The sequence below is a fragment of the Dufourea novaeangliae genome, unplaced genomic scaffold, assembly GCF_001272555.1.
Source record: "Dufourea novaeangliae isolate 0120121106 unplaced genomic scaffold, ASM127255v1 scaffold89, whole genome shotgun sequence".
Taxonomy (NCBI): domain Eukaryota; kingdom Metazoa; phylum Arthropoda; class Insecta; order Hymenoptera; family Halictidae; genus Dufourea; species Dufourea novaeangliae.
In genome coordinates this window covers 1824509-1838901 of record NW_015373988.1, presented here as the reverse complement: position 1 = coordinate 1838901, position 14393 = coordinate 1824509, and the positions used below count along the sequence as shown (strand labels likewise).

Genomic DNA, 14393 nt, shown 5'->3' with positions numbered 1-14393 from the left:
ACGGGGGATAGAAGCGGAAAACAAATAGAGAAACAAAATCGAGGAAGCTCCGTTCCAAGCGGCAACCACGGGGAATCTTATCGAAGACCATAATAAGGTGCTCTAAAAGGAGCTCTCTACAGATCGTCCAGCGAAAGAAAACGCCTCTATCCTTACCCAATGTGCAACAGCGATGCAATCTCTGTAACGTCATCCATAGTCAACTAGAAGATAAAGTAAACCCAAGTCATCCGGAGCTAAATTTCCTTCTCTATATCCTGCTATCGAATGTTTTTAACGACGATCCACCGATAGGATCGGTATCCTAGGTTCTCCAAATTCGATGAATCGCGTTCCAACCCTCTCGAGTTTCGCCAGTTTCAGAACCGTGGACACGTGATTACGACGAAGTGCAAATCGCCCGGTGGTTGCGGACCACAAGACGACCATGGACAGACGAGTATCTCGGCTGGTCGTTCGACAAGTGAACGGTTGCTCGCCGAGCACGAACAGCAAGACAGCCTCGGGATGCTGCACGCTGTTATGCTAGGTAGTGGTCCGGGCCGAGGGAGACACGAATGGTATCCGGGATTTTATTTGCAACGTCGACGAATTGGATGCAGAATGAACAGAGGCGAGCAGGAGACGTTGTTCCGACAGAGCCGTCAGCTCACGAGGATCGTGCCGTCCCACGAGGACCTGGTGCTGAGTGTCCTCAAGTCGCCGATCAGCCAGCACCAGCATCAGCAACGGCAGCAGCAGTACCATCACGCGCACCACTCCCACGAGCACCATGTTAACTGCCAGGGTCATCACAATCACAAGAAGTGCACCCATTCAGGTACACCCGGATCGACTGTGCTATCAGGCGTAAAGGGACCGTGTGAAAATTTGTCTACTTCATTTCGAATCAGAGATGGGCAAACTCGTTATCTAGATAAAGAGTCTCGAATAACGAATGAAAGATAGAAAGAATATTTCGTTACTTTTAATTGTTTAAACTTGGAAATTTCAATTTTTATAATGAAATAATACTCCTTTATGAATGAGTCGATATTTTTCGAATAATTATTTAAAGCTGTTTAAAGCTCAGGACGACGCCCTTAGGTACTGCTGCTTTTCACTTATTATTATTGGAATAAAATTCTGCCCAACTCTGTTTTGAATCCATGTAGTAATTGGTGTTCCCCTCGTTGACTTGATCGATGGTTCCGTGGTAGTTTAGAGAAATTATGTTTTTGCATTGATTCTTTTGCCTCTTGGACGGTGTGTATTGTCGTTTTCATTCTAGCGTATCGATCAGCAATTTGTTGTTTTCTTGATGAGATTATGATATACACTACCGATATTAAGTTTGGGGAGGGTTTGAAGTAGTATCTCTTTAGTGGAAATGTTACTGACAGAGATTGTCTTCGACAGCCTGTTTCTATGGACAGTGAATTATTTAACAGTCCTCCTTATGGTAACGTACTGCTATAATGGGTGTATCATTTGTGTCACTACAGTCGTCATTTCTTAAACAAGTTTATTAATAAACTGTGGATTTTATGCATTTATAGTCCACTAGAGCTCTGTGGAATATGATAAAAGGTCAAACTTTTATCAGATGTAATGGATTTTCTATTTTAATCTGAACCCAGTGAGGTACTTAAGAGTAGAAGAAAATTCTTACTTTAATTCTTCCGTTTCTTTTTTACCTTATGAAATGTCATTTTGCATAAACATCCGCAGTCTATTTGTAAGTGTAGATCAATGTTCATTGATTAATTGACATTAACTCATATTTTTGACATAATTTTGAACAATATTTTCTAAATTACCACGAAAACTTGAATTTTCCGTCATAAGATATTAAAAAATACAGGACTTTCTTAAGAAATTACGTCGCTAATTATTTCAACACAGTCTTCTTTCACTAATCTTTGAATATCAGCTCGGCACAGTAATGTATCATAATTACCAGACGGTTCTTGTTCCACCTCCATTCTTCTCCTACCATGTCCATTCATCGCGAATGAAATCCTTTACGCAGCGTCAAATTAAGCTCATCCTCCTTTGAATCTTATATCGTTTCAAAAGCAACATTAAATTGAAAGCATTGGAATCCCAAATCGCAGATTTATTACTTAACAGAATACGCGATTAAATCGATTGTGCGTATTTTTATTTTGAACGGAACCATTTCTCAAAGTCCATCGAGTTAATTTCCATTGCGGTAGTTCGTGTCCTATATAGAATTATTAACCTACTTAATTCTTTGTTCAAGATACCCTTCGAAAGCTGCTTATCGTTTGGTTTCGCAGAATCAGTTCGATTCGCTCCGAGCTCTTCTTTAGATAACGAATTATTTGTCGTGCTTTGGTGGTTAATATTGCAATCGTAGTTTCGAAAATATGATTGAAACTACATAATTCTGATTGTCCATACAGATGAAATGTTATGAATTGAATTGAATTACAATGAACGTTTCCGTAACTATGAATCAATTAGCAACACGAATTATTGTTTCGGTAACCTGACAACTGTAATTTACAATTAATGTAGTCATAGATCATTTCCAGCGAATATGTATCTGGTTCTGGAAAACGATAATTTTTCATGGTAATATTTGCTTCTCTAGTAGCAAGATGAAAATTTTTGTTTTCATACATTTTCCCCGCTAAGCCCTGTGAATGATTTCCGCTTCTTCCTACTATTTTGTAGTGTCTTAAATTTTTAACGATCGACGAAAGGTTCCTTGCAGCCCCTCAAGGAGGTTGCAAAGAAGAACCCTATTAGCCGCTTTCCTCGAGCGTGCTGGGAATATCCCTTTTTGACAGCTAAAAATAGGGAGCGAAGGTATTTCCTTGCTGTAGGAAACAAAGAATGCTGCCGCGTCGTTGGTTAAAGTTCTCGGTTCCTTGTTCGTGAACGGAACACATCGATCCTCGATCCTCGACCTTCGATACCCAATTTCTCATGGGGGATCGTACATTTTAAGAACACACAGATGCACACACACGCACATATCGATTAATAATTTCACGCCATTATATATACACAGGGTGTCTCGTAATTATTTTCCCATCTATTCGTTATTGCAGAAAATGTTTTAAGCACAATTTACTTTGTTTCAAGGGGGACATTTTATGATGGTCACAAAACATAAGATGCTCCCTTTGAAACAAATTGAGTTGTATTTGAAACATTTCTTTGAATAATGAATTGTTCACGAGATAATTGCGTGTAAATATTCAAATGGAACACCCTGTGTATTTGAAACCACTATTCTCATAAACAAGCGAGACTTGAGAAGACTAATACCTATACTAATACTAAATTTTTAAAGACTAATACTAAATTTTTTTATAAGTACTCAATTTACTTTAGTACGCTAATAGTTAGACATCACTGTTTCGTTAATTCAGCGTCCCAGTTAGCGATGTTTTGATCAACAGTATTCAAATAATCGATGTTCACTTATAATTCGTGCTCATAATTGGACAAAGTGTACCGTAAATAACAGTTAACAATTATAATTTCTAATATAGTCGAAAATTCCTCTATGTTGACTGCTGTATCTGTAAAGAACCATGTTGGGTAAACTTAGAGCTGTATTTGGAAACGTCTAATCTTTACAATCGCGCTTTCTGACACTGGAAAGCCATAGCAATTAATATTCTATAGTATACTTTCAACGTCCTCCACACTTTACACCAGCTTTTATAAAAGGTACGCTCGTTCAGATGGTAGATTTTCTTTACGATTAATTATGTGAGTGATTAACGATCGTGGCTACATTGAGTAGGTAATAATTATGATTAATAATTAAGAGAAACAATTAAAAAGATCGTTACTAGATTATTATCACGAACGGGCATAAATGAAGAAAAATTAGTTCTCTTATAACAGATACAGATAAAATCAATTTTTATACAAGTTACCACGTTATGACATATGTAAATTACTGCCAATATTTGTTTTTTATATTTCTTCTAACCAGAGACAAATGACAATCAACATTTACCTGCTACATGTACTCCATCGTTATTAAATTTAATAATTGTCGTTTCATCGAAGAATTTTCTATTATTGTAATATTATACTATTCTTCAATTAGTTTGTAGAATTTGGGACACTAATATTTAAGAAACAAATTTGCACAGAACTTTCTTTCCAATACTAGAGGTTTTAATGTGTTAATAATAACACATAAATACTGTTACATTTTACGAGAATCTTTATTTTGCTACGTTCTGCAAGTCAGGAGTCGCTCTAAATGCACAAAAATCCGCAGTCTAGTTATGAAGGTTTCAGTTCCATATTCTTATTATTTTCGTGTACTGTCATAGTTTCCCCTTAGAATGTGTATGTATAACCTGTTACAAAACGTGAAGGTACAATTAATATAACTTAACGTTAGTATAACTCGGATTGCACTCATTGGTATCCTTTTATTAACAATATTTCATATCTGGTGTATAACTAAAAATCAAATGTTTTTGCCTCCAAATTTTCTTTCACGACTTCTCTCACTAGAGTTCTTTCAGTTATTACACGTAATTTACCGCGGGAAAACCGATATCTATCTTCATTGCAAGCATGCATATACTTTAAAGATTAAATCTTAATGTAAGTGAAATTCTGTTTCGCCTTGAATTCCATGTAATGAATAATACACGTATTCATTAGATTCAGTTTGAAATCTTTACAGAACCCTACACGTAATTTATTAATATTACGAACCGAGGGATTAAATATACCGTTCTATGAAAATGATACGGTTGTTCAGTATATTTCGAGAGTTATTGAATTACAGGTCTGCTTGTAACTTGAAGCAAGGTGAAATAAAGCAAATGTTCGTAGAAATTGCATTCAGTACTTATACAACCCGTGGCAAAATATTTTTATCTTAGAAATATAAAGAACTATTAGTCCTCTTCGAAACAAACTAAGTTCTACCTGAAACATTACTTTGGAATAACGAATAAATCAGGAGATAATTCCGTGTAAATGTTCAAATGGGGCACCCTGTATATGTATGTAGATAGATCCTTCCACATGGTTCCTGCATTAATGAAAATCAAACGGCCTCTATAGTAAATGCCTTTTGTGTGCAGTGAAATATCATGCACAAGAATTTTTCCCGTAATTCAAGTCGGATATAGACGGTTGAATTTATCATTTATAGCGTAGAATACTCGTGCAGAATGAAAGGAACTTTCGGAGACGGTGTAAAGTTAGATAATTTCGACCGTAACACAGTCTAATTAAGCCTCCCCCACCCCAAGTAAATTCGCCCCTATTGAGTACAATTACACAGTTTCGAGTTTTCGCGGCGAGTCAAGAAACCCTGCCGGTGGATGTGTTTCATCTCTGAAGGACTTGTTCCGCAGCTGATGCACGGAAGTTGAATTATTCGTATTCACCGTTTCGCCCGGCGTTATGCTAACGCATCCCTTAACTAGACTTTAGTTTCCAAACAAGTTTCTGTACGCGGCCGGAGTATTAGGTAACTAAATTTATGGAAAAATCTATCCGATGTATACTAATGTTGCGTCCTTACGACGGTAGAAGTTTAATTCACTGAATCGCGGTTTTCCTGAGATCAGAGATAAAAACAAGGTATTTATGTCTTATTCGGAACGATAGAACGGAAGCGTCTGTATATCGAAAGGCATTATAATGGCTCATCGAGAGAAATAAACAATACGTAGTCAATTATTTGAAATAACATTCCCTCTTGTGGCTACTTACTATTTGAGTGCGGTGTCCTCGAGAGCTGAACGATTATTATGGACAATAGGTTAGCGATAGCGACTGCTATAGACAAGTTTATCTCGTGTACTGTATACAGGGTGTCTCAGCTAACTTGATCACTTCGAATAATGACTTAACGGTACACTTTATGAAAATTTTGAGGCGTGGAACTTAAATGGCATCAAGGGGCATAAAATTGTACGTAATACTTTTCATAAAATGTGTATATGTATAATAAATAGGTAGAAGAAAACAGAGCTCCGGAAAAAAAGTTTTATTTTATATTCTAGATTTACTTTTTTCTATATAAAATCACAACCACCTAGGTTACACCACACATTTCGAGTCACCTTGGGGTACTCATTAAGACTTTTAACCCTCGTGCATTATTCAATAAACCGTTGCGTTACTGTTCCACGAATTAAATTAGGCCCGACACTAGAACCGAATTAAGAAAATAAATTTACCTATCCTTAGATTGTAATATACATGTAAACTGATCGATGTTGGATTAATTTACAAATTCCTGTAATAAGAAGGAATATATAATTTTATTTGATCCTTGAGTCCGTGGTTAGAGCAACATATTGATCAATAATAACTGAAATAATAATAGATGGATAAATATCGAGGATAATATGAATTACAATGATTAGAGACATTCCTGGAACATTGTTCAGGGATACAATGTGAATCGTAGCGGGATTATTATATTATCGATCACGAGTATCTACGCCATTGACCTTTCTGGTTCGACCCTGTAATCTGTCTTGATGTAGCACACAACTTGATGGTGAGGATAGACTGCATACGTGCATATACATATGTGAATACGCAGATGGCCGGTTTAATATTTATGAATACTCTGTCAATGTGTCCTTTATGATGCTAATATTTTTTGTTATTTCGTCTCTCTTAATGCATAAAATCCGTAGTCTAGTCATTAATGATATCGAAGACGGAAAGCAAAGAAAAAATAAGAAATAAAAACCTGAAAAATGTAACGACTAGTCCCAGTCTCCTCCACCAACAATATGTCGGTTCCTCGAATCGTCGATTGAATCCCGGCTGGTTCTCCTGCAAAATTTAGGTTACACGACAATGTCAAGGAAGCAGCCAATACAAAGAGTATCGACGAAACGGGCAGACCGCTCCTTTTTTTTTTATTCGCTCCCTTCTTTCCTTTCGGAACCGGGAAATCCGTTTCGGTCGTGGAGAGTGCTTCTCGATGAATATCTCGCGGACCGCTATAGCCGCTCGAACTTCCGATTCTTCGTTCGTTAATGTCCCGGGGAAATTGCACGTAATCGTTAAAATTTATCTATACGCTATAGTGGAAGGAGAGCTGCTCTTCGGAGCAGAGAAGAGGAAGCTCTCGCCGATGAGCGTGCAGATAATTCGAAGCAATTTATCGGCGTAGCGTGTACGGGTATCTAACCGTCCACGTGCACAGCCTGTGCATTTTTATTTCGATCCGTGGAAAACCACGGTCATGCATTATATCGCTTATCCGACAGCTGTAATGCAGATGAGGAACACAACCTCCATTGATTCGTTTTGACTGCGATTCTGCTCGAGATTCATTTTCTTTATCTGAGAAGAAGTGTGGGTCCGAGGACCCAACCCCTCTGGGCGTTTACGTGACAGTTCGAGGCTCAGGAGTTGTAGGGTTAAGGGGGTTGCTCTGTCTAACAAGGGAAGTTCGGCAACTTGAAAATTCCGATTTATTTTGAACTTTGCAGGTTTGTAAGGGACCTCAAGAGAAGTATAGCGGAATTTTTATTTTTGGCCGACTTTCAGTTTTTTAGGGTGAAAACATCCCTTGAAGGTAGATAGGTGTTTCCATATTTCCCTGTATATCTTTAAAATTATTGTAGATATAAAAAAATGGTTATAGTAAAAATTGAATGATAATTTATGCAATTAAGTTGATAATTAATAAAAGTGGGGAGGGGATGTTTTTATTTCAACAAAGAATTTTTATCAATTCATCAGTTATGATGACAATAATCAATTCCTTCAAATATTAGGTAGTTTGAGACTTAATTTAAGGATTGAAGGTCATAAGAAGGATTACTTTAAGTATTTCAAGAACTTGGTTCGGCTCTTTCCAGTGTCTTATCATGCATTATATACGCTGGAACCGGAAAGTTTCGCTACGTTTACAAAGGTGACGGCAATTTGAAACTTATGATACCGCGAAATAAAATCAATAAAACTCATTGCAAACATATACTTTGTTAATATTTATTTTTATACTTTGATTATTATTTTTCATAACTATGATATTTTTGATTTTCATGTAACGTGATATGTTCTATCGGGTTCACAAACTACCTATTCCACGTTATCTTATCTAAATATTTACTTTGCAAAAGGATTGTACCGATACTGCTTTCTCACATTAATCCATCATCGAATCTAAACTCTCATCCTGAACCTCCTAGAAACTCATTGTTCATCTGACACAATTCAATACACACAACCTACACCCATAAAGGACACGATAGACACGTTGAGTTGTTGCATCGTTACCGATAGAATCCCCGTTTCGTGGCGGCGCCATTGATAGGGGCGCAAACGGGGCTGCGATTCGTCCCAAGAAAGGGACGCCGCGCGAAAATCGTTTCGTCGATTCCCGTTCGACAAAGGCACGATTACACGGCCCGGAACGGCGTACAATGAACGCAGGGTAAACACGCGACAACGGTAGACGACACACTACACAAAAGGGTTCGAGAATCGAGGATCAGCAGCGTAGCCTGTGGCGAGATGTTCGTAAAACACTAACTGGCGAGTTTTCGGTACGAAGTCAATTAGAAGAATTGAATAGCCGTGCAGTAGAATAACTATGAAAATGGCTTTCCCGTTCAATAGGCCTGCTGATGGGTTTTGTCGGAATAACAGATTGTGAATATTGCACCGCGGGCTACTGACGGCCGTGACGTTTCGGATCGGCCGGTTCCGATTCAATAAACATAGAGAGAAATGTTTGCACGAGAGAACAAAAACGTGGGGTTGGTGGTTTGGAAGGTTAATTGAATGTGTGCTGTACCTACATTTGTAATTAATTTGTGGCACGATTATTAATAGACTTCGCGAGCATTCTATCCCCAGATATCGGGTACCATTATTCGATGGATAATGGTTGAAATGTTCTTCGTAGGAAAATTATTTTCACGGAGGAATTTTAATTCGTGAGTTATTAATGGGTACATGTACTGTACAAGGTGTTTATCGTGGTTCATGCGAATTTTGAACTATTTATGATAGAATGGTAGAAAAGTTGTATTGTAAATAACTGCTTTAGAACGGACAAAATCTGTAAAATGGATGTCAAATAAATGGTTTTCAAGTAAACGGGCATGTTATGGTGTCTTCATACTAATATTGATAAAATATATTGTTTAAGATATTTATTTCGAGTTAGCTCGTAAAACTGTGTTCGCTGAATTTCGTTCATTTGCTATGGTATAATTTACGAATGCAATTTTCTTTTCTTATTTTTCAAAAATTATAGTTCCTGAAAATTTAAAAAATTTTAATTCCTTTAAATGGAACGCGTTGTTTTCAACACATTCAACTTTTACGGGGTTATGCCACTGTAAAGCCCTGAAAATTTGTAATTCTTGGGGAATTTTTTTTCACCGAACCAAATGTTCAATTTTCTTTCAAAAATTCAATTAAAAAAAAAAGTAACACATGTTATGTTATGATACGTACCGAATTCGTCTTGAAATCCTCTAACAGATAGGCGTGAAAAAATAATAGGTGTATTTGCAAAAAATTGAAGGTGACTTTGAAAAATCATGAAAAAAAGGGTTAACAAAAAATTTTCTATAATCACGTTAAAGCTCTCTTGAAACCATCATATACCTGATAAAAACATTTTCGATTCGGACTGCTAATAACAGAGTAATCTCCATTGATCACTATTCGTGGTTCACCCTGAATATACAAAGAAAAACTACTAGAAGTTTCGAAAAAAATGGATGTACTGTCAATAAGTGTATTAATAAATAGACAACATTTATGTTGACCATTTAGTTCACTGAAAAAAGTATCCGAAGGAATAACAATTTTTCAGGGCTTCACCAGTGGCAAGACCCCGTAAAAGAATCGAATCATATAGTAGAGGTCCTGGAAAGTATCCCTGAATTTTCTCAGATTTTTTGGAAGCCTATAAGACCGAAGCAACTAGGTATGTACATAAAAGACCCAGAAGGGTAATGGGAGCAGTAAAAATAATAGGATTCGCGGGGGGTTACCAGAAAACGCTCGAGGAAACCGCGGCTGGTTTCGATCTCCCAAAGACACACCCGTCAATATCCTGGAACAATGTCCAGGTGAGAACATCGAGAGTCTTCCACGAAGCAAGGACCAATGCTCTAGGCTCACGGAGAAGCGATCGAGCGCCGCGGCTGCTTACGCTGCCCTGCAGGGCAGCGAGGACGAGCTCGTCGCCGAGCACTGTCTCGACTCGGAGGACGCGGCCCTGAAAACGCCCGGCAGCGAGACCGAGGACACCGAGGACAACGGCGGGCAAATCGAGGAACCGTCGTCACCTGGCCGTCGTTTCACTTTCCTGAGACGCTTCCGTTCGCCGCGATTCGGCGAGGCCCATCACAAGAGGGTGCCCACGCCGATGAAGAGAAAGTACCGGCGGAAAAAGAGCAAGGACGATATTATCGACAGCGAGATGAACGCGACCGAGGTCGAGCCGCCCAGTTTGAATCAAGCCGGCGTGCCTGATCCCTATTACCCGATTTATCTGCCGATCGACCAGGCGTTCAAAGCCAAGTACGTGTTCCATCACAAGAAGGGGAAGACCTTCCAGGAACGACTGTACGTGTTCCTCGAGCATCCAGGCGGTTGGATCTGCTTCGTCTATCATTTCACTGTGTGAGTATCACGATGTCTGGAGTTCTTCTTTAGACCGATCGAAATATTGATTGGAACGACGTCGTGGGTCGCCTTTTTTTTGCGGTCGTAGATCATCTAGCGTAAAGAGCGATGTGTTGCGAGATGATCGGCTGTGCTCGTGGTGTTTTGACCGAGTACACGGTCTAAGCTAGCTGAAGCTTCTTGGGCTTTTTCTTGATAATGTTCTTCGACCGGGCGATTTTACGCGTGAAGAGAATCTCTGAAAGGTGTGCACGGTAATAACGGATAGCAGCAGTAGCGGTGGGGGTGGAGGTGATTGATCTTGCCGTCTTCTGGCTCTGAAAAGAAGTACGGGAATGGGCACTGCGGGATGTTTCTTTGTACATAAGAGCGGCACTACATCATGACGTGAATTTATTGAGAAACTGGCAGCAACGCGTGAAGTATTCATTCGACGTTCCTTTTACAATCAGACAATGGCTAACAGATACCTTTTTGGTTGTAGTCAACTTGTACGTAGATCGTTTGATGCACATTTCGTTTTGTTTAGTAACACAAAGGTGCAGGAGATGTACCGTTACTCGTAGAGTAAAGTATTCTCAAAGTCCAAAGAGATTAGTTTAATAAATTCATCTCAAAAAATTTAGGGACTTCTACATTTTGAGAACGGTGAATCTGCGGTGGGTAGTGACACTAAAATGGAAATGGGGTACGTAACCCCATGAAATTGGGCCGCAAAAATACATTGGATGAAATGTCTAATCCTATACCTCGTCTGTGGTTCATCCTCCCTAAAGACTTGGACTTATCAGGCTTCCATACATAACCGTGCTGACTCGAGCAGACCCTCTATACATCACCAGGAAAAATCCCAAAGAAACGACTAACTCATTCCAGACAGTATGCACTTTGTCAACTAACCGTGAAACACTGAATTCCAATAGCAAAGACCAACCGATACCCTGCCGGTGACAAAACAGCTGCACAGCTTGTCGTCAGAAGTGAATCGGAGATCTTTGTGTCGCCTGAATGGGCGGCGTCGAGGTCTCTTTGACAGCAATCTCTCGACCGGGAAGCAAGTAACATATATATCTCGCGTGTCTTATTGTTCGCCGATTCCGGCGGAGCCGTAAGCTCGTGCGCGCGTCCGACAAAACGTGCGCCTCAGAGGTGTTTTGTCGGATACCTCTGGGGATCTCGATAGAAAAGCCTCGGCTGTCTCGCGGCAAGCAACCAGGCCTCCGTTCGCCTCTCTATTTTTACACCCCCAGCCGACGTTGGATTTTCACCCTATCGCGTTTAGCGGCGTGAGCCCGAGAGCTTTTGTTGCGACGCTGGGTTGCGTCGCTCACCGTTGAATACACGCCGCTACCATCGTCCGTGCTGAAAGCCGTCACGGTTGTGGTATGCTAATGTCGCCGATGGATGCAGCTATTATGCAAACCGTCGAGCAGGCTCGTCGATCTATCGAAAGCGACTCTTGAAACGAGTTTCACGCCGGTTCTTTCTGGTTACGTACCAACCAGGCAAAGTGGAGAACATTGTTATTGTCTCGTGTTCTTGTTCCCGAGGCTCTTGTGCCGAGGCGATATACGTACAGTAAATCTTGAGTGTTCCAAGGCTCCTCAGCGGTGAGCATTAAATATTTCATAAACTGACGACCGTATACTGCTGAAACAAATATCATTGTCTTCGGAATTCCAAGCTCGATGACTGTGCCAAACCTCGTTAGAAACGTCAGCGGTACACCTGGGGATCTCTCTTTGTCAGTGCCCGAGAAGCCTTCGAACGCTTATCGAGGATTTACTGTATACCTTTAATCGGCACCATGAAAATCCACTGACTGAGTACGGTAGTTTCTTGTTTGAACCTTTTTTTACCTTAACTCAAATGGCACTCCCCCCCCCCCCAATGGTCACTTTTTCCCCTAGCGGAGTTTGCTCGCAAATGTAAAAAATATTTTTTGTATAAACAATATTTCTGCGCATATATCAGAAACTAAGTCTGAACGACGGTAACATGTATAGGGAAAAATCGTTTAGAATGATGACCTTGACAACATATTTCAAGGTCATCGAAATCGGTTAGGAGTACCCTTTCGTAAATAATTATCGATTTTTTTTCCAGTGAAAAGTTTGTTCAATAAGGAACCATGGCGCATATGTTTTCGTTATTAGACGCACGATCAGAGCTTTCCATGACGCACACGTATGCGTTATACGACAAATCGAACAAGCATCGCTATACAATGAACTAAGAAAAGAAGCGTCGAATCGAAACTTTTCCTTCTCACTGAAATAACGTTTTATTTCTGTTCGCTTTCCATTTTGTATCGCAACGGTCTATCTTGATCCGTATTGAACGTATTATCTTTGATCCGTCTATATTTACCACTTGCATAACTATCAAAACACTCTCGCGCCGGATCCATTATTCAGTGGCGGGGGTGTTTTTCATTTCTTCGAAGTTGCCGCGAAGTATCGCGACCCTTTTCAATAATTCATTATGAAAACAAAGTAGTAACCGAACCACCACCACGAAGTCGATCGATTAAACGCATATTCGTACTTTTACTCCGTACCGTATTCTAATAAAACCGACGTCGCACAGTGGGATAGATGCATCCCAAACGCGATAAAAAATCGTTTACAAAAATATCGTCATACTGAGATACTGTTTTGACAAATGAACCTTTGGGCTAAAATTTGGTATGATTTATTTCCACATTCATTAATTTTTAATGCGGCTACACGGCTTTCAAAAGGTCAACCTCGAAGTTCTTGAAAACTAAATGATCCATTTATTGCCACTATATGACCCAAACCTCCCCTCATAAGGGAGGTATGGGCCAAATAACTAGTTTTAGAACTATTCTATTTTGAAAAATTCCTCTGGAATAATAAAATGAAATCCTGATGGAACATCGATAGTAAAACTTTACTGATTATAATTCCTCAACTTTAAAGCCTCTTTCAGTTTAATGACAACTAGAAAATAATTGAAAACTGACCCCAAATACCTCTGATATTTTTTGAATTATACATTACTGAATATTTTCCATCCTCAGTCTTGATTTTAATTATGAATTCAGTAGAGTTCAGTTTTCATTCTGGTTATATTTAAAAGAGCAAAGCCTCAGCTTTAATGCAAAAGAAAAATTGATTGGTATTAGTTGCTACTGAGGTAGTTACAGGGGTGAGAAGCGTAACATTTATCGTGTCGGTAAAAATAACAATGATATTGTGTTAACGAGTCCAAGATACACGAAACACCCTGTATATGTTCTAATTATAAGAAATGAAAAAAACAAAAGACAATATATTTGTTCTGTCTTTTTTTTTTTTTATGAAAATGCTCTTTTTAATAAGGCGTGAAGGATATCATTCTTCGTCCCGCGTGTTATTTCTTCGGAAACTCGGCTTCGACCAGACTATCTGATAATAGACTTCTCTGTCGAAGTTTTGGCGACGCGAAACGCCACACAGTCGGAAATTGCGACGGAAATGTCTTTCATTTTCCGCTCGATGCTACCGTTGTTGCATCGAACGCGCCATTCATTTCCGTGTGCCTATTTTTTAGTCAGAGAAACATAAACAAATTACCACAAATAGAAATATAATCAGGTTTGAATAGATATACCACTACGCGAAGGAGTTCGACACGGCTATACATATATTTCCTGTATCTGTGAATATGAGTTAAATAGCATTGAAGTATGTACATTAGAATTTTCAAATTGAATATTTTTTTAAACTAAGCTCGATATGAAACAAAAATTTTATTTCTCTTGT

At 39.1% G+C, this 14393-nt stretch overlaps 1 protein-coding gene across 1 annotated transcript in view; it reads left to right on the top strand.

Annotated features, from left to right (window-relative positions):
- Positions 1-507: 507 nt before the first annotated feature.
- The window catches only part of LOC107187445 (potassium voltage-gated channel subfamily KQT member 1), a 58416-nt gene continuing 44530 nt past the window's right edge, over positions 508-14393 (top strand). Inside the window, exons 1-2 of the mRNA XM_015575550.1 lie at positions 508-820; positions 10065-10620. Of these exons, the coding sequence (XP_015431036.1) occupies positions 508-820; positions 10065-10620 (869 nt within the window). The remainder of the gene's footprint in view (positions 821-10064; positions 10621-14393) is intronic.